We start from the raw sequence: 23627 nt of genomic DNA, 5'->3' as shown, positions 1-23627 counted from the left end.
TGTTAATAGTTTTAAACACCAGCATATTTCGTAGGCAGTTTATATTATTGATCCTTTTTTTTTTTTTTTTTTTTTTACAAAACAGCTGATCCCTCGAAAGCTACGCCCACTCAGTTTTCAGCCAATAGCAAGCGAGCAATTTCTTAATGTGTTATTGTGTTGCCACTTCAGTACAGGAAGTCAACAACAGCAGCTGAACACTGTGCTGGTGGACGGTACCGACCTAAAGTCTCCTATCATTTTTTAGGGTAGGGAGTAAAATCATTTGCATCGTGGATGCCCTTAGCATGCCTTCATTGCAGCAAGAAAATGCGCCCCGTCAGCACTTGGGCAAGTTAGAAACTAAGGAACTGGTCCTGTTGTAAATTTACTTTTGCAGCTGACTACGAAATGTTATCAGACGAATTGGTTGTGAAGATAAAACAGGGTGACCAAGTAACCAGGAGCAGTTGAATGACAACGCAAGTAAGAGGCCTGATGCAAGACATGACGAAAATTATAATTGTCCACTTGTTGCTGTACGGTTCCATTCTTGTCAGTTCGTCACCAGAACATCCTTTAGGTACAGGTAAGTGACTTCGAGTTAACACTACTACTAGCCCCCAGTGAAATACAGTACTGTATATGAAACATTTTTTTATTTTTTTTTATTTTTTTTTTGGGGGGGGAATCAGCTTTTAATAATGATAGAAAGGGAAGAGGATTAATTATATACAAACCAAGTAAAGTAGAAATACTGCAGAAACCAATAAAACATCCTGATTTATTACAGGTAGAGGCAACCTTGAGAGGATTTAAATTTATCACTGACTTAGTTTATATGTATGTTAATGACAATGAAAGGAATATGGAAACAGAGAAAGAGGTAGTAATAACAAGTAGAATAAGACAAGAGTTACACCCTTTCTACCACACTATTTAATCTGATCACATATGCTATGTGGTACTTACTAAATAACAGCAAATTAGGATTTAGAGATGACAATTTTCATGTACAGTACACTCTACCTTGCTGACGATGGCCTGTGTTTAGCTCAGTCAGTAGAAGAGGCAGAAAGGGGAATTCAAGTTTTGGAAAGTGTGGTTAGAAAGTATGGATTAGAAATACCAGTAAGAGCAGTGTAATAATTTTTAACATGAAAAATAAACCTGAAGAGGTAGCAGGAATATCAGTTACAGATAAATTACAATACTTAGGAGTAACATAATAAAGATTGCTTTAAATTACATAAAACCAACATGATAAACAAAGCTAGGAACTTAGCAGATCAAATGTCATCAGTTATTGCAGTGCTGTAATAGATTATTAATAGGTGACACCATCATCCACTCACTTGATGTAGTGCTGCCTACTTCGTCCTTAGCCTTTATCATTTTTTTTTTTTTTTTTCTGTGCCTGTCCTCCTCTCTTCCTATTTCTCCCATCTTTCCTGTCACTTCTTATTGCTTTTCTTTCCTTTACAGGTGGCTTTACATTGAGTGACAAACCTAATGGTTTCCTGTAAGCCAAGAAACCATTTACAGTGCTGGTTGGTAACCATATAACCAAACCATACGTGTTCCCTACGTGTCAGCAAGTGGGTTGGTGGAGGGTTAGTGCCCCTCCCCGTAAAACAAATAGGCTAACTCAAAGACAAATGGCCACCCCTTATGGGATTATGGTGTCTGGCAATAGATAGATAGATAGACTTACTGGAAAATTGTAGCAATGCCCTCTATTCTGCATGGAACGGATGTAATAGACTTTAACAAAACTGAAACAAACTCTTTACAAAGAATAGAGAATAAAGTATATAGACTGATTCTGAGAGCCCCCAACCACGCACCAGTATGTGTCCTGAGAGAAGTAGGAGCGACAGCAATGGAGGCAAAACTCAAGAAAACCAAGATGACTTTCATCAACTACCTGCTGAACAAAGAAGCTACACTAGTTGGGAGAGTCTTTCAAGAATTAAAACAAAATTTCAAGGAAGATAAGTGGATAGCAGAAATTAAGAAGACAACAGAAGAGACAGGATTGAATAAATGTAATATGAAGACAATGAACAGAGACAGTATAAAGAAAGTAGTGCGTGACTGGAACAGTAAAAATTGGTGGACTGAACCACAAAGTAAAAGCAGTGTAGTGCAGTACAAAGAAAATAAGAGAGAGATTAGGGAAGAAAAATTTTATGACAATCATCCTGCATCAGTGGCTTTCTTCAGATGTCACAGTACCGTACCGGTAATATAATGGCCGTAACCATTTACAACGCTGGGTGGTAACCATATAACCAAACCATACATGCTCCCTACATGTCAACAAGTGGGTTGGTGAAGGGTTGGTGCCCCTCCCAGTAAAACAATTAACTCAAAGACAAATGGCCACCCTTTACGGGATTATGGCATCTGGCAATAGATAGATAGGTAGAAATGATAGAAATAGATTCAATAATGGTGACATAAAATGCTCAGAATGCGATAATGAAATAGAAAATCTAGAACATTTTATATTATTCTGCCCTGCTTACAGTGAAATAAAAAACAGGAATTAAATATTTGCCCATCCATGTGAAGAAAATATATTGAGTGACTTACAACTGTGTATGGAAATGAAGACAAAAGAGAACACACAAAGTTGATAATATATGATATGTATAAAAAGAGAGAAAAACTGAAAAATGAAAGAGAGAAAAGAGCTGTCACAAAGAAAATTAAAGACACAATAAAGGAGGGGCTGTAGCTAAGGTATTCCCTCCGAATAAGCACCGAACCAAACTGGCAATATTACCTAGGTCACTGCTCCTCTGGACTGTCTGCGTGCATCCCACCACCACTATGGCGGGCGCATAGCACACCCATCTAGCAACAAATTCTCACTTCTTTTCTGTCCATCTTTCTAATTCAAGAGTTAACCGTTACTCTCAGTCCTTCATGCATGCAACAGGCCAACATTGGAACTGTTGCCCTCTGTATTTCCAACTGCCTTTGATCTCCAGTTATGGAAACACATCGTGTCCAGACATCTCAAAATGAACGAATCTTGAATTTGGCTCTCTGCTATCTTGTTTTGGGAAACAATCTTGTGGGCTCCTGACTTTTGGTTCCCTTCTTGTATTAAAAAAAAAAAAAATAGTATCATACCCCTGTAACATGGTTGTAGTTCCTTCAAGGATTTGCCCACATTTAAAGTTGATTGATGGATGTTTTACCACACTGGTGCAGGTCTTCCAAATTTCCTTATGGAATGGACCCTTCACAGGATATTTGTTACCGTAACGGTATGTTTCATAGATTTTTTTTTCTGTGCAAAGAAGAAGGAACCAAAGACCAGAAGCGTGCAAGATTGTTCCCTCCAGGAAAAAATGAAACCAAAATAACAGAGAGTCAGATTCAAGATACCACTGTATGTTCATTTTGAGATGCATGACACACTGCAGTTAAGCCCACCAAACTTTTGTCATCTATAACAAACGTTGTCTATATAGTGGGGCACAATGAGTTGCAGTATAGTACATGTGTTTCATACCCATTTTTCTCCAGCCTGGCCTGAAATTCCCCTTTCCCCATCATGATGGCCAACATGTAATAACAGTCTATAGTAATACCGGTACTGTACCATTACTATTCATGAAGTGCCACGACAAAGATGTGAAGTAAGCTGCAAAATGGCGAAATTATGGGCCAAGTTAGAGTAAAATGGGTATACAGTAGTTTACATCAAGGCTATTCAACTGGCAGCCCGTGGGCCAAATCCGACCCTTGAGTCATTTTTGTTTGGCCCTTTGACCGACACAGAAGAATTAAAATAAATACACAAGCTTAAAACAGAAAGTTCTGCATTTTTCTTTTTATTCATGTACAATATAAACCCGGTAGCGTAAAATGTAAATGCAAATCTATCTATCTATCTATCTATTGCCAGATGCCATAATCCCGTACGGGGTGGCCATTTGACTATTGAGTTATTTGTTTTACAGGGAGGGCACTAACCTTCCACCAACCCACTTGACACGTAGGGAGCACATATGGTTTGGTTATATGGTTACCACCCAGTGCTGTAAATAATTTCTTGGTTTACAGGAAACCATTTGGCTTATCACTCAATGTAAAGCCACCTATAACAGAAAGAAAAGCAATAAGTAGTGACAGGAAAGCTGGGAGAAATAGGAAGAGAGGAGGGCAGGCACAGAAAAAGAATGATAAAGGCTAAGGAAGAAGTAGGCTGCACTACATCAAGTGAGTGAATGATGGTCGCCACCACCTACCAAATTACTCATTTCTTTCTGTGTATAAGTGTTTAGATAGAGGGAAAAAAGGCAGGTCAAATAGCTAATGTGTGGCCCTTTTGTTAATCTGAGTTTCATAATGTGGCCTTACTCCCAGAGTAGCTGAACAACCTTGGTTTACATTTTTATTACTCATTTATTTTCAAACATGCATGAAATCCCACCCTGGGGGGAGGTGGGGAATCTTCGGATATGATGGACTGTCAACCTTCATGGACCTGGCATTCCCCCAATTAGTCCATTGTATCAACAATCTACGGTATTGTATTTTGTCATATCAGAGGAAAATTATTCTGTAGTAATTCAGCTGGAAATGTTTACTGGTAGCTATGTCAAATGTTAGTCACTAGTAAGAATATAATGGGAAACCATTGACAGAAAGAATTCCCTCTTCCCCCCACTGGATGTCATATCCAGAGTAGCATATATATACCCAAACAACATCCAGGATAGGATATTGAAGCATTAACTTAACTTTACCCCACATTATCTAACATAAGTCTTAAGCAGTCCATACCACACCTCACCAAAACGAAACCAATATTATTACCTACCAGTTTACTATGAAGATCTGGCAGGAGGTTGATGTTTGCCCTGTTCATGGTGAGACTGAACTGAAATGAAAAAACACAGTATTGAATTGGGATGGAGAAGTGCTGGTATATAGCTACATGAGGGATGGCTTAAGTTTGGAAGAGGTCAGCCTGATGGCGAAGGACAAGGTGGCATGGAAACAGTTTGTTTATAGCCATCCCTTCGAATATTATGGCATCTTGTTATAGATAGATAGACAGATAGGCTGACAGAATTAAACTATTAACATTGTATCCTCCTGTCTGACCCTCTAGGAACTTTTTGGCAGATAACTGACATTCACTGGGATCAACAGTACAGCGTAGATGGCGACCCAGCCCATATGTGTCACAAGAAATACACCCTCACTCACCAAAACAGTGAGTTTGGCAACTATGCGTGTGACTCCCCATGGCCACTGGTCAAGAGTGCCATACAGACAATGGTCAAGATAAATAACAGACCAGATTTTATTTTATGGACAGGGTGAGTAAAGTAGGAATGGGTACTGTAAGGCTTTCCACATTAGCTACAAGTAAGAGATGTGTTGCAGTATTTCACTGCTTATTCCATACAGCTGGCACATTACTGTAAATTGGAGGAAAGTGGCAAATTATCTTTACAGATAGCACTGGGACTTTATTAACCCATTAACTGCTCATGGTGGTTTTTAGGAGGTATCTGTGGTGCGCAGACATAGGGGTAAAAGTAAAATTTCCCAAAGGCCAAATTTTGTCTTAGGAATTGAGAGAACACATGCCAAAGTATATAGTAACAAAATATTAGCTCAGTGTTTACCTTGTTAAAGCCATGGATGAACATTGAATTGTCTGATTCCCTATTGGAATGTATGGTTTTCGTTTTCTTTTTCGGTTTCGGTTTCAGTTCTGAAGGCTCAGACATGCTTGTATGGGTCGGCCTTGTTCTCCATGGCACTATATTCAAAATTCACCTGCGCAGCCAGGTTGTATTGAGCAGTCGCACTCGGAACAGCCCAGGCTGTATAGAGCAGTTAACGGGTTAAGCAGTTTTTCTCTGATTTACTGTGCACTGAAAAAAATAAAAATTGGCCACAGCATTAATGATGATGAATAGCTGCACAGTACAGTATAGCTGTTGTGTACAGGGGTGCACCCAGGGGGGGGCCCAGAGCCTCCCCCTTAGGTCTCTGGGTCCTTAAAAAATTTATATATATTTATTTCGATAGCAGCAGTACATGAAAAATTGGCAAGTACAAACAAAGAGTAACACATGATCCAGCAGCTACCTGACTCTAAACCTGCATGTGACCTCCCCATGATTATCTGATTACCTGACCTCACCTTACTACGGGTCCCCCCTTAGAAAATTTCTGGGTGCGCCCCTGGTTGTGTACAGTAGTGCAGGTATGACATTGCAGTATTTAAGTAAAGTACAAGATTCTAATAATGAACTGGTGTAGGAAGGAACAAATACTATGCATACCGGTAAATAATTTAGTATATACAGTATATCGGTACACAGTATACCGCATATCAGTTCAGTGTTTACCACCTGATGAGACACGAACATCAAATCTGACAGGGCATGCAGAGTCAACGTTGTGCACTCAGATAACACTGACACTACTCTGTAACATTTGGAATATTTTGTTGCCATTCATTAATCAAAGATTAAGTTACAGATCCAAACTGCAATAACTATTAATAAAAAAAAAGTACCATTACATAAATATGTACGTTTATTTACCAGCCACACTGTGCTGTACATGGTAGCTTATACTGTATTGTACTAGTCAAATTGGTGATTTTTGTGCAGTCTGTTAGGTAGCCTAGTGGGAAAAATATATATATATATATATATATATTTTGAGTTCAGCATTCCAGTTCTTATAGGTATAATTTGTCTATTACAGCGATAATGTCCCACATACCGATGACCCTGAGCCAGATTTCTCAGTAATATTCTCCACGATTACCAATATCACAGGGGAGTTGAGAACTGCATTCGTAGAAACTGTCCCCATACTGCCTGTCTTAGGCAACCATGATGCTTATCCTAAGGTGAGTTTTGTAACTGTGAGTACAGTGTGTGGTATTACAATGCCTTTTTTTTTTAACACAGATAAGTCTGTGCAAATTACATGTCAAAATTATCTACTTACCACACTTTCTGCCTTGAAATTTGGTTGTATACTTCATTTAATTCCAGACACCAAGTGCAGTTCCATCTGCTCCTATACTTCTCCATCAGTTACCTAAGTGCAGGGATCCAGATTGCTCACTGTGTATCACAGCTTCCACCATCAGCCTCTTTTCTAGAATCCATTCACAGATCTTCATGTCTTAAGGTTGAGGAGTTAGCTAAAGAAGTAATAAGAGATCATTCAGTTTGGAGAGCTGTCAAAAGGTGAACCACAGCCTACATGTGCAAGCATGGTTGATGTTTATTTTAGATTTCTGTGTTCATTTGTTATCTGAATTGTTCTGAAGTTAATTTTGATAGGGATGTTGTGTTCTTAACAAGCTATGTTATATTTCAGGACTTTTACCCTGTAGCAGGAGAAGAGTTTTATGGTCAGTACTTAACTAAGGGAAGCTGGTCCACTGTGTTGTCAGAAAGTGCTCAAGAGGAGTTTAAAGTAGGAGGATACTATGGATATGACCTCCCATCTAACATTACTGTGAGTGTAATAATTTCTGTAAGCTAGCATTTCTCTTGACTGTGTAATATCTGTATACTGTACATGGGCATAAATGTTGTAATTATGAAGCTTTATCTTTTACAGTTTCCAATTTTCCACATTTATCTGTTTTTCTTGCGCATCTCTCCAGACCAGCAGATACATTGGTCCCTCCTTGGAACTTTCTCTAAGTGGGATGGCTTAACATGAGTCTCCATGCTGCTTTTTCAGAACACATTAGTATTCTTTCAACCAATCTTCTTTCATGCTGACTCTCAGATGTATGAATTGTTCAGCTTTCTTTCTCCGCTCTCTCAATATGGAGGCACCATTGGAAATGGCTTCAAGTTGTTTACACCAGACAGACATTAGAAGTGGTGAAAGGGAGATATCATCCTAGATTCGGAGAGATAAGGAGTGGCTGCATTGACAGGGTGGATAGACAAGGATTGTGGAAGGTATTAGGAATATATGGAGTAAATGGGAAGTTGTCGAATGCCGTGAAGAGTATCTCCTAAGGCTGCAGTGCATGTGGACAATGAACTGAGTGAATTTTTCTATTTGAAGGTTGAATTGAAACAGGGATGTGCCATGTCTCCATGGTTGTTCAGTCTGTATATGGATGGGGTTACAAAAGAGGTACAAGGTAGAGCAGTGGATGTTGGAGCAGCCCTAATGAGAGAGGACAGTGGGTGGAAACTCCCTGTACAGTTGTTTGCAGGTGATACTGTGTTGTTAAGACGAAGGGGAGCTGCAAGGCTTGGTGAATGAGTTTGGGAGATTATGTAAGAAATGGAATCTAAAGATGAATACAGGGAAGAGTAAAGTTATGCATGGTAGGTGGGGGAGCTCACCATCCACTCACCCAATGTAGTGCTGCACTTGGGTGTCTGCCCATTCCTCTCCTCCATCCTTCTTTCCTTCCATCCTCTTCTGTCTTTCTTTCCTTCATTCTTTCCTCATCCTTCTGCCTCCAGGTGACTCTACACTCCCTCTTTTGTCTTTCTTTCCTTCATTTTTTTCTCTTCCTTCTGCCTCTGGGTGACTTTACACTGAGTGACTAGCCAAATGGTTTTCCTGTACACCAGGAAACCATTTAATGTGCTGGGTGGTAACCATATAACCAAAATTTGGCACCTGGTGGTTTAGTGGGTAATTGCAGAGCGCCAATCGGATTGAGCCAGTGAAAGTTTATATCCAAGGGATGGTTGGGGTTTATCGCTCACGTAATGCGACTTGAGGTTGAGTGAGGCTGGTCACTCTCATTTTAAATGTCAGGACCAACTTGCCTAGTCCCGGGCTCCTACACTTGGCATGGGGCAACATAGGACTGGATGATGAAGGAATGAATGTAAAGTTATGGTCTTCGGGAGAAATGAAGTTGTTGAATGTACAGTGAGGTTGGATGAGGAGGAAATGGAAAATGTGTGTGCATTTAAGTAGGCTACTTGGGTAGTGTGATGAGTAAGGATGGAAGTTTAGAGGGTGAAGTGATTTAAAAAATACAACAAGGAAGAAAGGTTGCTGGTTCTTTGACAGCAGTGATAAGAAATAGGGAAGTGAGCATGGAAGTGAAAAAGTTACTGCATGACAGTATTGTGATACCAACTCTAACGTATGGAAGTGAAACGTGGACCTTGTTGGAGGGACGCAAGTCAAGAGTGAGAGCAGTGGCAATGAATTGAGAGGAGCTTGTGGCATCACATGGAGAGACAGATTGACAAATGAGGAAGTGAAGGAGTGTTGTGGGGTGAATGGGATGTGATAGGAAGCATTAGGAGAAACACATTGAGGTGGTTTGGCCATGTGGAGAGGATGGAGAGCAAGAGGCTGACAAGGAGAGTGTATATGAGTGAGGTGGAGGGGAGGCCAAGGATGAGATGGAGGGATGGAGTGGAAAGGTATATGAGAGAGGAGGGTGTGAGCTGGGAGCAGGGCAGTGAAATGGTGGAGTACAGGGTGCCATGGAGGTGATTTGTTTGTGGTCACCCCATATGGGATTAAGGCAACTGGCAATAGATAGATAGATTAATTATGTAGGACAGTGATGCAGTATTTCCAAATTTCCAGTTGGAATGAAATGATGACAGGATCCATTATCATTTATTATAGATTAGCATATATAGTGGACTTTCTTTAAATGTTGTTTTTTAAAAATGTTCGTAAACAGGAGGCTCCATTTTTGTATGTGATAACTGTGCATATCTTATATGGTACTGAATATGAAGTTATATTAAATTTAATTGCTGAGCACCATTTTACTAACGTGTATCATATTTTAATGGATGTCTCTTGTATGATGCATATAAAGATTTCTTTATGATCACACCTACCTTCGTCATGGCATGGTTTTGTGACGATTGCGCCATGATTAACAAACGCTTTTAATGCACAATACTGTTTTGGCGTGAGTTTAATGCAGTGCACATTTTATCTTGCATGCTATTAGGTAGGTTATAATCATTGGACCTGGGGGCAAAGTCCCCCAGTTAGGTTTCTACTGCTAATTGGGGGGGGCAGGGGGCAAAGCCCCCCTAGTTAGGTGACACGCTTTTCTAGATAGGTATCCACCTAAATGTCAATCAGTCAATCAATCATTTCCTGTGGCACCCCATGGGATGCATAGGGTCTCAATGAACTCTCTCCACCAATATTTGTCTCTTGCCATCTCCTTCAGGTCCCACCAACACTCCTCTCCTGCTACTTTTTTCATTGTCCTCAACCAGGTTTCCCTCGGCCTACCTTGACCTCTTCTTCCTCTAGCAATCCACTCTGGCACATCCTGTATTAAACAACCTTCTTTTCTGTATATGTGCCCCAGCCACTTCCGGCGAGACAGTCTCACATATTCATTAACTGGTTCCACTCTCTTAATATCCCTTACTCTTTCATTTGTAACTCTGTCTTGCCACTTTACCCCAAGAATCCTTCTCAGTATTTTATTCTCAAATCCTAATACTTTCTGATCTGTTGCAATTGTACTGTACCATGACTCATGCCCGTAAATTAAAATGGGTCTAACCATGGACTTGTAAATTTTCACTTTAGTATGTACCGAAAGCATATTATTATTCCAAACAGATTTCAACATTCCAACAGCACGCCAAGCCTGTCTGATCCTCTCCTCAGTTTCATTGTTTAATGATCCATTAGATGATACAATCGTTCCCAGGTATTTAAAGTTTTCTACATTCTTCACCACATTATTCCCAATTACACAATCGATTTGGTTCTCCACGTTCATATTAATAATTTCAGTCTTTCCACAATTTATTACCAATCCCACTTTTTCTCCTTCCTCCACCAGACAATCGAGCACCCTCTGCATCTCGTAAATGTATGGTAATTAAATTGTGTACATACCGTATGAGTATGTTTGACGCACTGGCATGTTCAGTCAGCGGGATCAGCAGTAAACACACTGTTGAGGGTGTTGTTCAGGTGGCTTTATTTAACATTGCGGAGTAGTTATATTGGTATTTTGCCTGTTCCTTTTATTTCTTTGGTCGATTTAACGAACACCAATTAAGCAGAAGCCTGAGATAACATAATTATTTTTTTCTTGCATTTTTGCCCTATTAAAGGGAAAATGTGTTAAATTGGGCATAATTCTGTTAAGGATATTCCATACACAATAGTGTAACGCATTTCTGGGGGTATTAATTATGGGTTCAGACTGCTATGTGTAGCATTGAGAATGAGCATAGTTTGCCAGATTTGGGTTGCCTTCAAGGATTTAACAGAAAATAGCCCAAAATACCAGAAAAATTTCCTTTATATTCAGCCATGGTTACGGAACTTGATTTAGCGGAAAATTCCAGATAACGGAATGGGGATTGACTGAATTAAATTGACCATCCATTTCATCCTTCCATTGTCCAATCCTATGTCACTCCATAAGGAGCATAGGAACCTAGGCTACGCAAGTTGGTCCTAACATTTAGGGTGAGAGTAACCAGCCTCACTCATCCCTGAGTGGCATTATGTGAGCAATAAACCCCAACCACCACTTGGATATAAACCTACACAGGCCTAATCTGATTGGAACACCTTAATTACCTGCTAAACCACCAGCATAGTAATCATTTCCTAGTGTACAGGAAACCATTTGGCTTGTCACTCAGTGTAGAGTTGCCCTTAGGCAGAAGGAAGAAGAAAGAATGAAAGAAAGAAAGACAGAAGAGGAAATGTAAAGTCACCCATAGGCAGAAGAAAGAGGAGCAAATGAAGGAAAGAAGAACAGAAGAGGAAGGCTGGAAGAGAGGAAAAGGCAGACACTCAAAGCAGCACTACATCGAATGAGTGGATGATGAGTGCCTCCACCTACCACTACTAAAATTACTTTGGTTAAGAACGTTGGTTTTAAGAAAACAGCTTGAATACCTGCATCACCATCATTCATATTTACCCTTCTTGTCGCCAGTATAATGCCTTGTGAAACAGCCTGAGCTTTCCTTGGTCTTTAATATCACTTGTCTTGTTTTGAAAAAGAGTGCCTTGGGTTATCAGGCTAGTCTGTTTCCATGCATTGCCAGAATCTTTTGTGGTGTATATTGTATTTATGTGTATCGGCTTTTTCTTCTCTCTGTACTTTTTTATTTCTATGTTTGTCTGTGCCCCTGTTCCACCATAGGACTGTGCAACTTTGGTGAAGTGCCCCGTTCATTTCCAGGTGCTAGTGGTCAACACCAACTTGTACTACGCTTTCAATAAACTTGGAATAGGAGCAGCTGATCCCTGTGGGCAGTTTGCATGGCTAAAGAAGAAGCTGCAGCAGGCAAGAGACAGGCAGTCCAAGGTGAGCCAAAGCTAGTTGATATAGTTCATCATACAGTATTGTGCCATCATTTGCTATGAAGTAGAAGCACAGTTTTCTAAGTCTTGAATTAGTTATATAACACTTAGAAATTATCATTTGTAGATTGTGTACAGCACCAAAGCTTTAGTATTTCAAACATATACTTTTTGCTAAAGAAATGGCTGTTTCATTGTTGTCTTACACACAGTTTAATACAAGCTTAGTATGGTAATGGACTGGTAGATTAGCTCTTTTAAGTATAGGGCATCTTTCTGCTCAGACATGTTGAAGGTTGCAAGAGTAGATTCCAAGTACTGTCAGCTTACCTACAGTGCACTGTTCCACAGTGCTGAGTGCCTATAATGCAGTAGGCACTTTAGTCCTAAAATTATCACAGCATGGTTGTTTACCACAGTGTGGGATGTGGGCCAACATGGTCAAATATGGCATTATCTGTTACAGCCAGGGTGGATTGGTTTAAACTTATTTTTTTTTTTTTTTTCCAAATATAATAAACTCTGTGGTTTTGGGAGGCTCTGTTTTTTTTAATATCTGTCAGATTTTTTAACTTTGAATATGATTCAGGAAATTTCAGGATAATATAACATTATATTTATTGTTCATAATCATCATCATCCAGACCTCCTTTCCCACCCTAGGACAGGGTGAGGAGTAGCATTGTCCAGACAGGCAAAGTTTGCCCACTCCAATGGGCCACGCTTTCATTCACTCATCATTCAAGCCCTCGGAATCCTAGCTCTATCTGATATTCCACAAACTTTCACATTATGTAACTTCACATAAATGTATCCGATAGGGTCAATCCGAACATTATCATGTTAAAAAATAGTGCTAAATCCCTGATCATGCACTTCTCACAACATTTGTCCAGCTGTCCCGATCTCTTGTTAGTCCCCTAGCCTCACCGACTTCCATACCTCTCATCCCCACGCACTCGTTCACCAAATCTCTCCACCTTCTCCTTGGCCTACCTCGCCTCCTCCCTCTTTCAGATTTGCATAGATATACCTTTTTCACCACTCTATGGTTAGCCATTCCCTCCGCATGACCATACCATCTCAGTACACTCGTCTCGGTTCTGGTGTCCACAGACTTCCTCGCTCCGCATCTTTCAGGAATCACATTATTCCATATCCTATCCACTCTCTGTACCTCACATACATTCCTCAGCAGTTCCATCTCCACTGCTGTCACTCTTGACTTTTTGCTTTCATGCCACACCGTAGTCTCGCATCCATATGTTAAAATTTAACACTAACACTCCTTCATGTAAGCCTCGTGCAGCTGCAACACTCAAGCCTCAGTTTCATATGAAAGTCTTCATAGCACCAGCTACCTTCCTTCCTTGTGTCACTCTACTTTCCACTTCTTTTACACATTTTCTTTTGTTTTCTATCACTGTACCCAGGTATTTGAACTGTCCCACCATTTCCAGTCTCTCTCGATTCTCTGTAACTTCACACTGGGAGTCATCTTCTTCTCGATTACCACACTGTACTCTTTTCTGCATTTACTTTCAAGGCAGTACACTCACAGACATCAGCAAAACTCTACACTAGTCTACCAAGCTCTTGTCCGGTATTTGCAAATAGCATTGCATCATCAGCATACAACAAATTTGAGATATTCCATCCATCACCATTCATTACCATCGCCATCCCTCTCTCCATTACTCATGTTTTTACTTTTCTCATCACCCCATCTACTCGTATTTATATATATTGAACAACCATGGGGACATCACACAACCTTGTCACATGCGCACATTGATTGTGAACCCATTAACTTGGATGCCCATTTACCCTTACACATGCCTCACTACCATCCTTAAAACTCTTGACAGCAGCCATCTATACTGTACATGCATAGAACCTTCCACAATCATTCTTCCCCTACTTTGTCGTATGCTTTTTCCAGACCCATAAATGCCATAAACACCTTATAGTCCTTTTCACAAGCTGTCTCCGCAATGTCTCGCTGCAAATATTTAATCCACACATCCTCTGCCACTCCTAAAGCCACCCTGTTCATCACTCACTAGGACCTCTGATATATATCTTACTTTTTCTATAATGCTTCTTCCATATACAGTACCTTCCCTACAACACTCATTAAACTTTACAATAATTCATGCACTCACTTCGCTTACCTTTATTTTTGTACAGGGGCACAATCACAGCCTTTTTCCACTCTGCTGGCACAATTTCACTCATCCATGCCTTCTTACATATCTCCAAGAAGCACTTCATTCCACTTTCTTCACAACACTAATCATCTCTACATACACCTCATCAACCCCAGCTGTTTTCCCATTTTTCAGCTGCTTCATGGCATTCTTCACCTGTGCAAGTGATACGTTTCCTGGCACCCCATTCCTTCTCTGCACACCGCCAGAACCAATCATGTTTACAGCCACTGTGCTTTCTCTAGTCTCATTCATCAAGCTTTCAAAATATTCTTTCCAATTGGTCCTTATTCCATCCCCATTTCACGTTTCTTTCCACTGTCACTTCTACATTTCCGCACCTCATTCCAGAATATCTTTCTATTTCCAGAGTAGTTGGCATTCATTTTTCTTCCTAGATCATCATTTACCTCCTTTTTCCTCTTCACTAGTCTTTTACATGCTTCTTGCTCTCAGTATATTCAGTTCTTATATTAGTTGAACCCCCGTTCTGTAACTGTTCAAGCCACTTCTTCCTCTTTTCCTCCTCTGCAAGAATTTTTAGACAAAGGAAGGTTTTGTTAACATTTTAGGAAAGGGATGACTGATATTCTTATAACCATATTGTATTTTATTATTACAGATATTAAATGATCAAAACTGGGTACTGGTAATGGAAAATATTGCATTTTATCCAGCATCTATTTCTGAAAATGATGTAGCGCTATTAATTTCAGATTTACCAGTAGCTGTTGATACCCACTACTGTACTTCATGATCTAATTATGGAAAAAAGACATTTCTCAAAATTGGGGAAACACAACAAACTTTAAAACAAGACTATGTATGCCCATTATTTGCGCATGAATAATACAGTACGGTACTGTTTAGCTACGTATAGTTGATGAACTGGTGCAAGTCTTACAAACTTAATTGAAAATGCCAGAAATCATATACCAGTATTAATCTGTCTCCACAGAAAAAAATATACACAAAAATTAAGGAAAAAAATAGTATTCCTTGCCAAAAATAAGTAACTCAATCACTTTACTTCAGTATTCTCGATAATCTAAGTTAATCACAGTTTTTTTTTATATATCTGCACTGAGTGACAAGCCGAATGGTATCCTGTACACCAAGAAACCATTTACTACTCTGAGTAGTAACTATATAACCAAATTATGGTGCCTGGTGGTTTAGTGGGTAATTGCAGTGCTCCAGTTGGATTGAGCTGGTGAAGGTTTATATCCAAGGGGTGGTTGGGGTTACTGCTCACGCAGTGCCACTCAGGGATGAGTGAGACTGGTTACACGCATCTTAAATATCAGGACCAACTTGCCTAAGTCCATGCTCCTACATTCCTCGTGGTGCAACGTAGGATTGGATGATGGATGAATGTATATATATATATAAATATATATACAGTATATATACATATATATATATATATATATATATACAGTATATATGGTGGAGCCTCTGTGGTACAGTGGTAGTGTGTGCGTTTCGTACATGGGTGAACCAGGGTTCGCGCCCCGCCAGGGTAATAAACTTTGGGAGTGTTCACCCGGCCACGTACTGCATTGGCGGACACAAGGGGTGCTGTGGTTGAACCAGTGTCGCTTACTATAAAGTATGCTTGCACCCAGTTGGCTTGCGCGGGCTGATTACACTTGGTTCACAGACTACACACACATCCAAAGCCACTACAACACAACAATTACACTTACAAGCACTTCTCACCCTACATACAATCTCTACTAGACAGCCTAAGCCACTTGGTAGAGATACATTGGCTGTATCGTCCCCACTTCGGTAGGGATAGGCCGGTCCTGCAGTGGACACTCAAACGGCTGATGAGATGAGATGAGATGAGATATATATGGTGGCATCCATCATCCACTCACTTGATGTAGAGCTGCCTACTTCTTCGTTAGCCTTTATCATTCTTTTTCTGTGCCTGCCCTCCTCTCTTCCTACTTCTCCCACCTTTCCTGTCACTTCTTATTGCTTTTCTTTCCTTTACCGGTGGCATTACATTGAGTGACAAGCCAAATGGTTTCCTGTAAGCCAAGAAACCATTTACAATGCTGGGTGGTAACCATATAACCAAACCATATGTGCTCCCTATGTGTCAACAAGTGGGTTGGTGGAGGGTTAGTGCCCCTCCCCGTAAAACAAATAATTCAAAGTCAAGTGGCCACCCCTTACGGGATTATGGCATCTGGCAATAGATAAATATATATATATATATATATACAGTATACTGTATATACATACATACAGTAAAAGTCTATTAATCCGAATGGCAGTGGACCGAGAATCATTTGGATTATCAGATTTTTCTGATTTTGGGGTGGGACCCCTAAGACACTTAATTTCATGTTTAAACTGAAATTTTACTGAATGGATCACTTTTCATTGATTCATAATACAATGTGGCACATATTAACATTACATATTACACAAATTTTTTACTTTTTTTTTTAAATGCAAGAAAGAAGGAACCAAAGGCTTGGAGCCCACAAACCATTCCTTCAGAGAAAAAACAAAACCAATACAAAAGAAAGCCAAATTCAATATCCGTTCATTTCGAGATGCCTGGACACACTGCGTTTGAAAGACTGGAAATCATAGGAAGTAGGAAATACAGACAGACGGAGACAGTTCCAGTGTTGACCTGTTGTATAAATGAAGGACTGGGAGTAATGGTTAACTCATGCTTTAGAGAGCTGGACAGAAAAGGGATGAGAGTTTCTTGCTAGACGGCCGTCATAGAGGTGGAGGGATGCAAGCAGACAGTTCAGAGGAGTAGTGACCATGGAAGTAACAATAGGAAAGAGATAAAGATGCAACAGTGCGGCGAGGAGACAGAGGTTGAAGGGAGCCAGTAAGAGGAGGAGAGTTAATGAGACGAAAAGCCTTTGACTTAATAATGTATTACTGAAGACACGAACTGTAATTGGTAAATAGAGAGATGTTATGGGTTGTTTAACTCACCAGTAATGCGTAGTGTTGAAAACAGCAGCTGTAGGCAGGTAAATCCAGTTAGAGAGGAAGTCCAGGGTTAACAGTAATATGCAAGTATTGTAAAAGCACAGAAACTTAATATGTATTACCGTGGAAAATTCCTTAAACCTACGGTACAGTATATTTCACTTTGTCACTTTCACTCATCGTCCTCAAGCATCAGCTCAGGTCTACCTGCTTCTTCAAGGGTTCCTTGAGGTGCCTTCTTTGGAGTGTGTGTAGCTGGTCTTGGGTCGTCGTCAGTGGATTTACCTGCCTGGTTGCTCATGCACTTCAGCCAGTCACGGATATCAGCCTGCCTGACAGCCTGCGCACGTTTCTTGTAGAACTTGTTTCGCAAGATATGGAAATTGATCACCTCAGCCCCTTTGTAATGATTATTTTGTTCAATGAAATGCACCAGTTTGTCAGAGTATACAGAAGCTTCCTTCCATGAAACTTTGACTGCCTCTTTTACTTCTTCCTCCTCCTTGTCTTTTTCATCCTTTGGCTTGTCTGGGTTAATGACACTTTTCATTATGTCATCATCACTCAGCTCCTCTTTTCAGATCCAAAAGTGGTCAGTTGTTTACAAGGAGTTGCCAGTCCATGCATTACCTGATCCATGACCACACCACTCGGCGTTTAGGCGCATTTGGCGACCAGTTTGAATTTTTTAATTTTGATTTTTTTTTTACTTTTGGAGTTTTTGTCAGCCTTCGCCAAAAATTCGGATTATTGGGATTTTCGGATTATCCGTGTTCAGATTAATGAACTTTTACTGTGTATATATATACATATATATATATATATATATATATATATATCTATCTGTCTACATATACATATGTATGTATACTGTATATGTATTGTATTTATACCATGTACAATCAAACACGATTAGTACAGAGAAAAACATTAAACCGAAGAAACCATTAAAACCAAAAAAGTTTTCTTGGGTTTATTTAAAAAACATGGTTTTTTATTTTTATGAAAAAAACAAAACAGAGAAGGAGTGCTAAGAGATGTGACACTCACACAGGTGAAGAGCGCAGTGAAACGGCTGAAAAATGGGAAAGCAGCTGGGGTTGATGAGGTGTTTGCAGAGGTGCTTAGGTGTAGTGGAGAGAGTGGAATGATGTGCTTGTTGGAGATATGTAAGAAGGCATGGATGAGTGAAACTGTGCCTGCAGAGTGGAGAAAGGCTGTGATTGTACCCTTATACAAAAAAAAAGGTGAGTAAAGTGAGTGCAAGAATTATCGTGGCATAAGTTTATTGAGTGTGGTCGGGAAGGCATTTGGAAGAATTTTTATACAGAAAGTAAGCAAGATATCAGAAGTCCTAGTGAGTGATGAACAGGGTGGCTTTAGGAGTGGCAGAGGATGTGTGGATCAAGTATTTGCAGTGAGACAGATAGCAGATAAAGTTTGTGAGAAGAACCATAAGGTGTTTATGGCATTTATGGACCTGGAGAAAGCATACGACAAAGTAGACAGAGAGGGATTGTGGAAAGTTTTGCACATGTATGGTGTAGATGGTAAGCTGCTAGGTGCTGTCAAGAGTTTTTATGATGGTAGGGAAGCATGTGTAAGGGTTAATGGGCATCTATGTGAATGGTTCACGATCCGCGTGGGCGTACGACAAGGTTGTGTGATGTCCCCATGGTTGTTCAATATATATATGGATGGGGTGATGAGAGAAGTAAAAACTTGAGTAAAAACATGAGTAAAGAGGGATGGCATTGGTAATGAATGGTGATAGATGGAATATCTCAAATTTGTTGTATGGTGATGATGCAGTACTGCTTGCAAGTACCGGACAAGAACTTAGTAGGCTAGTGCAGAGTTTTGCTGATGTCTGTGAGCGTCGTGCCTTGAGAATAAATGTAGAGAAGAGTAAAGTGATGGTTATTGAGAGAGAAAGTGACTCCCAGTGTGACATCACAGTGAATGGAGAGAGACAGGAATTGGTGAGAGAGTTCAAATACTTGGGTACAGTTGATAGAAAAGAGAGGAAAATGTGCAAAAGAAGTAGAAAGTAGCGTGACACAAGGAAGAAAAGTAGCTGGTGCAATGAAGGCCTTGATAAGAAACAGAGGCTTGAGCGTTGCAGCTGTACGAGGCTTACATGAGGGAATGTTAGTGCCAGCTTTAACATATGGGTGTGAGACTGTGGTGTGGCATGAAAGTGAAAAGTCAAGAGCAGTGGAGATGGGACTGCTGAGGAATGTATGTGGAGTACAGAGGGTGGATAGGATACAAAATAATGTGATTCGTGAAAGGTGTGGAGTGAGGAAGTCGGTGGACACCAGAATCGAAGTGTCCTGAGATGGTATGGTCATGTGGAAAGAATGGATAACAACAGAGTGGTGAAAAAGGTTTACCTGAGCGAATTTGAAGGAGGGAGGAGGTGAGGTAGGCCAAGGAGAAGGTGGAAAGATGTGGTGGATGAGTGTTTGAGGAAGAGAGATTTGGAAGTCGGTGAGGCTAGGGAACTGACAAGAGATGGACCTGGCTGGATGAATGTTGTGAGGAGAAGTGCATGATCAGGGATTTTGGCACCCCTCGTGAGCATGGCAGCGTCCAGATTGACTCAGTCAGATATGTTTGGGTGAAACTGCAGAATGTGGTGAATGTTTTTGGCGGATCCGGTAGAGCCAGGATTCCAGGGGCTTGAATGATGAATGAATGGAAGTGTGGCCTATTTGGATTGGGCAAGTTTGTGCTATCTGGACATTGCTACTCCTCACCCTGCCCTTGGGTGGGAAAGGAGGTCCGGATGATTTCTACCCTGGTTACAGCATGGGCCATGTGACTACTTAAAGACTTGCTGGTGTTGAGTGATGGTATTGTGTGGTGTGGTCTGGGCAATAGTATGGAGTGATGGTGTGGTCTGGGTAATGTGGGGTGATGGTATGGTCTACTACCACACTATTGGTTTATTACAGTACAGTTTGTTTATCATATTTAAGTCTATCTGAGATGTTTAAGACAGGCTAGGGGTATTATTAGGAGTGACTCTGGGGACGATGTCAACCATAAGCCATTTTTCACCACAGGCTCAGTATCTCCCATAACATGGTTTTTGTAGCACTGTTCCTGATGTCAACTAAGAAGCTCCATCAGAGACAAACTGACTGCATCTTATCTGTCACCAGGTTGAAATAATGAAAGATTGCAACTCCGTTGGCTTGGTACCTCAGCTGAAAAATTGTTAGCCAGAATAAAAATTGTTTCCCAACTGTCCATTAGGGGTTAGGTTGAAGTCCATTGCTTATGTACAGTGATGTAGATACAGTACAATGCTTTTGCAACATCTGCATTTACTCATACTTCAGTTGGTTTGAATGGATGAGTAAATGGAGAGTGAGTCGTCCTGTCTCGGCTACCTCCCTTTCCTTGGGGGAAGCAGCCTAGGTATATAGATAGATAGATAGACATATTTTAAAAATCATATACTGGTATATGTACGTATTGAGCAGTGCATATTATTTCTCTTATGTATATTTCGCAGTAAGAGCATTATTTTTTTTTTCCCCCCCCAGGTGATTATTGCTGCTCATGCCCCTCCTGGCTACTTTGAGAGGTTTGCAGCTATTCCCTTCTTCAATGCCACATATAATGCTGCTTATGTAGATCTGATCTTTGAATATGGAGATGTTGTCATGGCCCAGATATATGGACATGAACACACTGACAGCTTCAGGCTTTTCTCATCATCTGTCGGTAAGTCTAGGAGAAGACTAGCTATGAAGTTAGGTGCGAGATATCTGATCATGAAGCTGATGTCAGAATTATAATCAGTCATCATCAGCATTTTGCTCAATCCACAGGTTAATTGCCTTTTATGACATGCTTGGAATACAAAAGGACTAGTTTTCTTTCCCTCCTGTTCCCAGGTAATGGTTTAATTTATTGTAATATCTAATAATACCTGGATATATATAAATTTAGAACAGTTTGGGTTTCATCTATATAATGCAATACAGTACATAAAAATAAAGTTACATTTTCTTTTTTTCCAGCCGGGCAACAAAGTGTTGGCTTCTTAGCCCCTTCTGTCACTCCATGGTTCCCCTCTACTGTTGCTGGTGGAACAGCCATCAACCCTTCCCTCCGTCATTATCTCTACAACCAGTCGACACTTCTTGACTATAATCAGTACCATCTGAATCTTAGTAAGGTGAATAGCACCCTGCATGATGATGATAATGGAATGAATCAAAATACTAAAATCAGTAAAAATTCTGGTACAACCACTAATATAAGTATCACTCCATGGGAGCTTTACTACCAGGCAAGGCAAGCATATGGTCTGACATCTCTTGACTTTAACAACATGGCAGAGTTACATAAGAAAATGGAAGAGAATGATACACTATTTCAGACTTATTATATTAGAAACTCGGCAGGATATGATGATGGCACGTGTGATTCTAAATGCAAGAGAACCCAGCTCTGTGCCATCACCAGCCTACACATAAAAGATATGGAGCTTTGTCTGAAATCTAAGTCAAATGAAGAATTAAAGGAGCACAACAGTCCATTAGAAGGAGGAACTTTCCATCTCCCCTCTACTAGATATTCCAACATGATCATTGCCATAGTTGCCATTAGCATGACTTTGATGATGTCACTGGCTGTAACTGTGGCTGTCATGCTGGTACTGCTGGTGCTAAGGAACCACAGGGCACCAGGGGATGGACACTTGCCCATCTGTGATTTTACCTGGCGTAGACAGAGGCAGCGATATAACCAGCTTGCTTAGGTATTGCTATGCCTTTAATATTTTAAAATTGCATTTATTATTAATTTATAAATTTTAATGTAAATATGAACATAAATAATTTTTAGTCACTGACCTGCCATAGACAGAGGCAGAGGTATAACCAGCTTGCTTAGGTATCACTGTACCTTTATTATTTTAATAATTTAAAATGGGCATTAATTATTATTATATAAATTTTAATGTAAATATGAACATTAATAATTTTTAGTTACTGACCTGCCATGGCAGAGTTTTTCTCACATTAGGGAGAACATAAGATACAGTACCAACAAGAAATTGCTAACATGCTCTTAGGTTATCACAGCTGTCTCAGTAGTAGCTACTCTGGAATAAACTCATTCACTCATTACTGCTGTAACAGACTGCTGAACACACCTTATACATCTGCACTAACACACACACAAATATTTGACTCTGTACTCACCCACCTGCTTAGTATTGGAATACTGTTGTGCTGTAATTACCTCTGTGTTGTAAACCACTTGTGTATTCAATAATAAGGGAACTAAGAAAATGACTGAGTTTGATGTTGTCCTCATGCAATATAAAGAAGTTCTGCTCTTTAGTTAAGAAATAGCTACATTTAGAATACACTTAAAAGAAGAACAGCATCACACTGCTGAATAATTTAACCCAATAAGAAGGAGTCCATGTATCAAGTTTTTCCAGTTGACATGGCTGAGAACATTATTCCCCAAAATGCAAATGTAGGGAACATCATTACACTGATTAAATAGGGTATGGAAGGAAGAACTGAGAGATCACAGAGATAGCCTTCAACCTTGATTGCTCAATCTCATCTACTCATGGTTTTTGTCGGAGGTCTGCCAAATGGATGTTAATGGTAGTAGCTTGGAAAGTTGTACATGAATACCAATATCAGTGAATGAGTTAAATCTGCTACTTAGAATAATTATTCCACATTTTACATGGACCTTTCTTGGCATGGCTTAAAATTCTTATGGTCAATTACTACAGGAAGGACCCGGATTACATCAGAGTTCTGTTCCTGAGACATGTCGTGTCGATTTTGTACGTAACTCAAGTTTCTTACTAAAACAAACATTTATACCTTACATCAATGCATAAGTGGACTTTTCAACCATACATCATATAATACTCTTATGATAACTCTTATGTTAACAAATACCTTCTGACAATATCAGCTTGACTGGGACGGTGTTCGGGAAGACACTGCATCAGGGGAGTCCGGGGATGAACCTGAGGTTCGCTCTGGGGGTGAAGCTGGTATTCTTAGCCACAATTGTCTGACTCATCCCCAATGCATGCCCAATCACTGATGCCTTTTCTCCCTTAGTGGCTGATGTCCACTTGTTTTGTAT

General features: G+C 40.1%; 1 protein-coding gene across 1 annotated transcript; it reads left to right on the top strand.

The window, feature by feature from the left end:
• The first annotated feature begins 275 nt into the window (after positions 1-275).
• On the top strand, positions 276-23169 carry LOC145407703 (acid sphingomyelinase-like phosphodiesterase 3b). The gene is made up of 7 exons (XM_080278568.1): positions 276-568; positions 5117-5327; positions 6736-6883; positions 7363-7503; positions 12176-12301; positions 21041-21221; positions 21521-23169. The coding sequence occupies exons 1-7, from the start codon at positions 454-456 to the stop codon at positions 22261-22263; spliced, it is 1665 nt and encodes a 554-aa protein (XP_080134694.1). The 5' UTR covers positions 276-453; the 3' UTR covers positions 22264-23169.
• Positions 23170-23627: the final 458 nt, after the last annotated feature.

Source organism: Coenobita brevimanus, chromosome 74 (assembly GCF_032717465.1).
Source record: "Coenobita brevimanus isolate Jiangsu-jjx chromosome 74, ASM3271746v2, whole genome shotgun sequence".
Taxonomy (NCBI): domain Eukaryota; kingdom Metazoa; phylum Arthropoda; class Malacostraca; order Decapoda; family Coenobitidae; genus Coenobita; species Coenobita brevimanus.
The sequence above is the reverse complement of the archived record's forward strand: the minus strand, read 5'-3'. Positions and strand labels throughout refer to the sequence as shown.

Excerpts from the sequence above, each read along its gene's own strand:
- LOC145407703 (XM_080278568.1), top strand. The coding sequence starts at position 454 with ATGACAACGCAAGTAAGAGGCCTGATGCAAGACATGACGAAAATTATA. Across the intron at positions 5,328-6,735 it reads GATTTTATTTTATGGACAGG|CGATAATGTCCCACATACCG; the intron begins GTGAGTAAAGTA and ends TGTCTATTACAG. Across the intron at positions 7,504-12,175 it reads ACCTCCCATCTAACATTACT|GTGCTAGTGGTCAACACCAA; the intron begins GTGAGTGTAATA and ends GTTCATTTCCAG.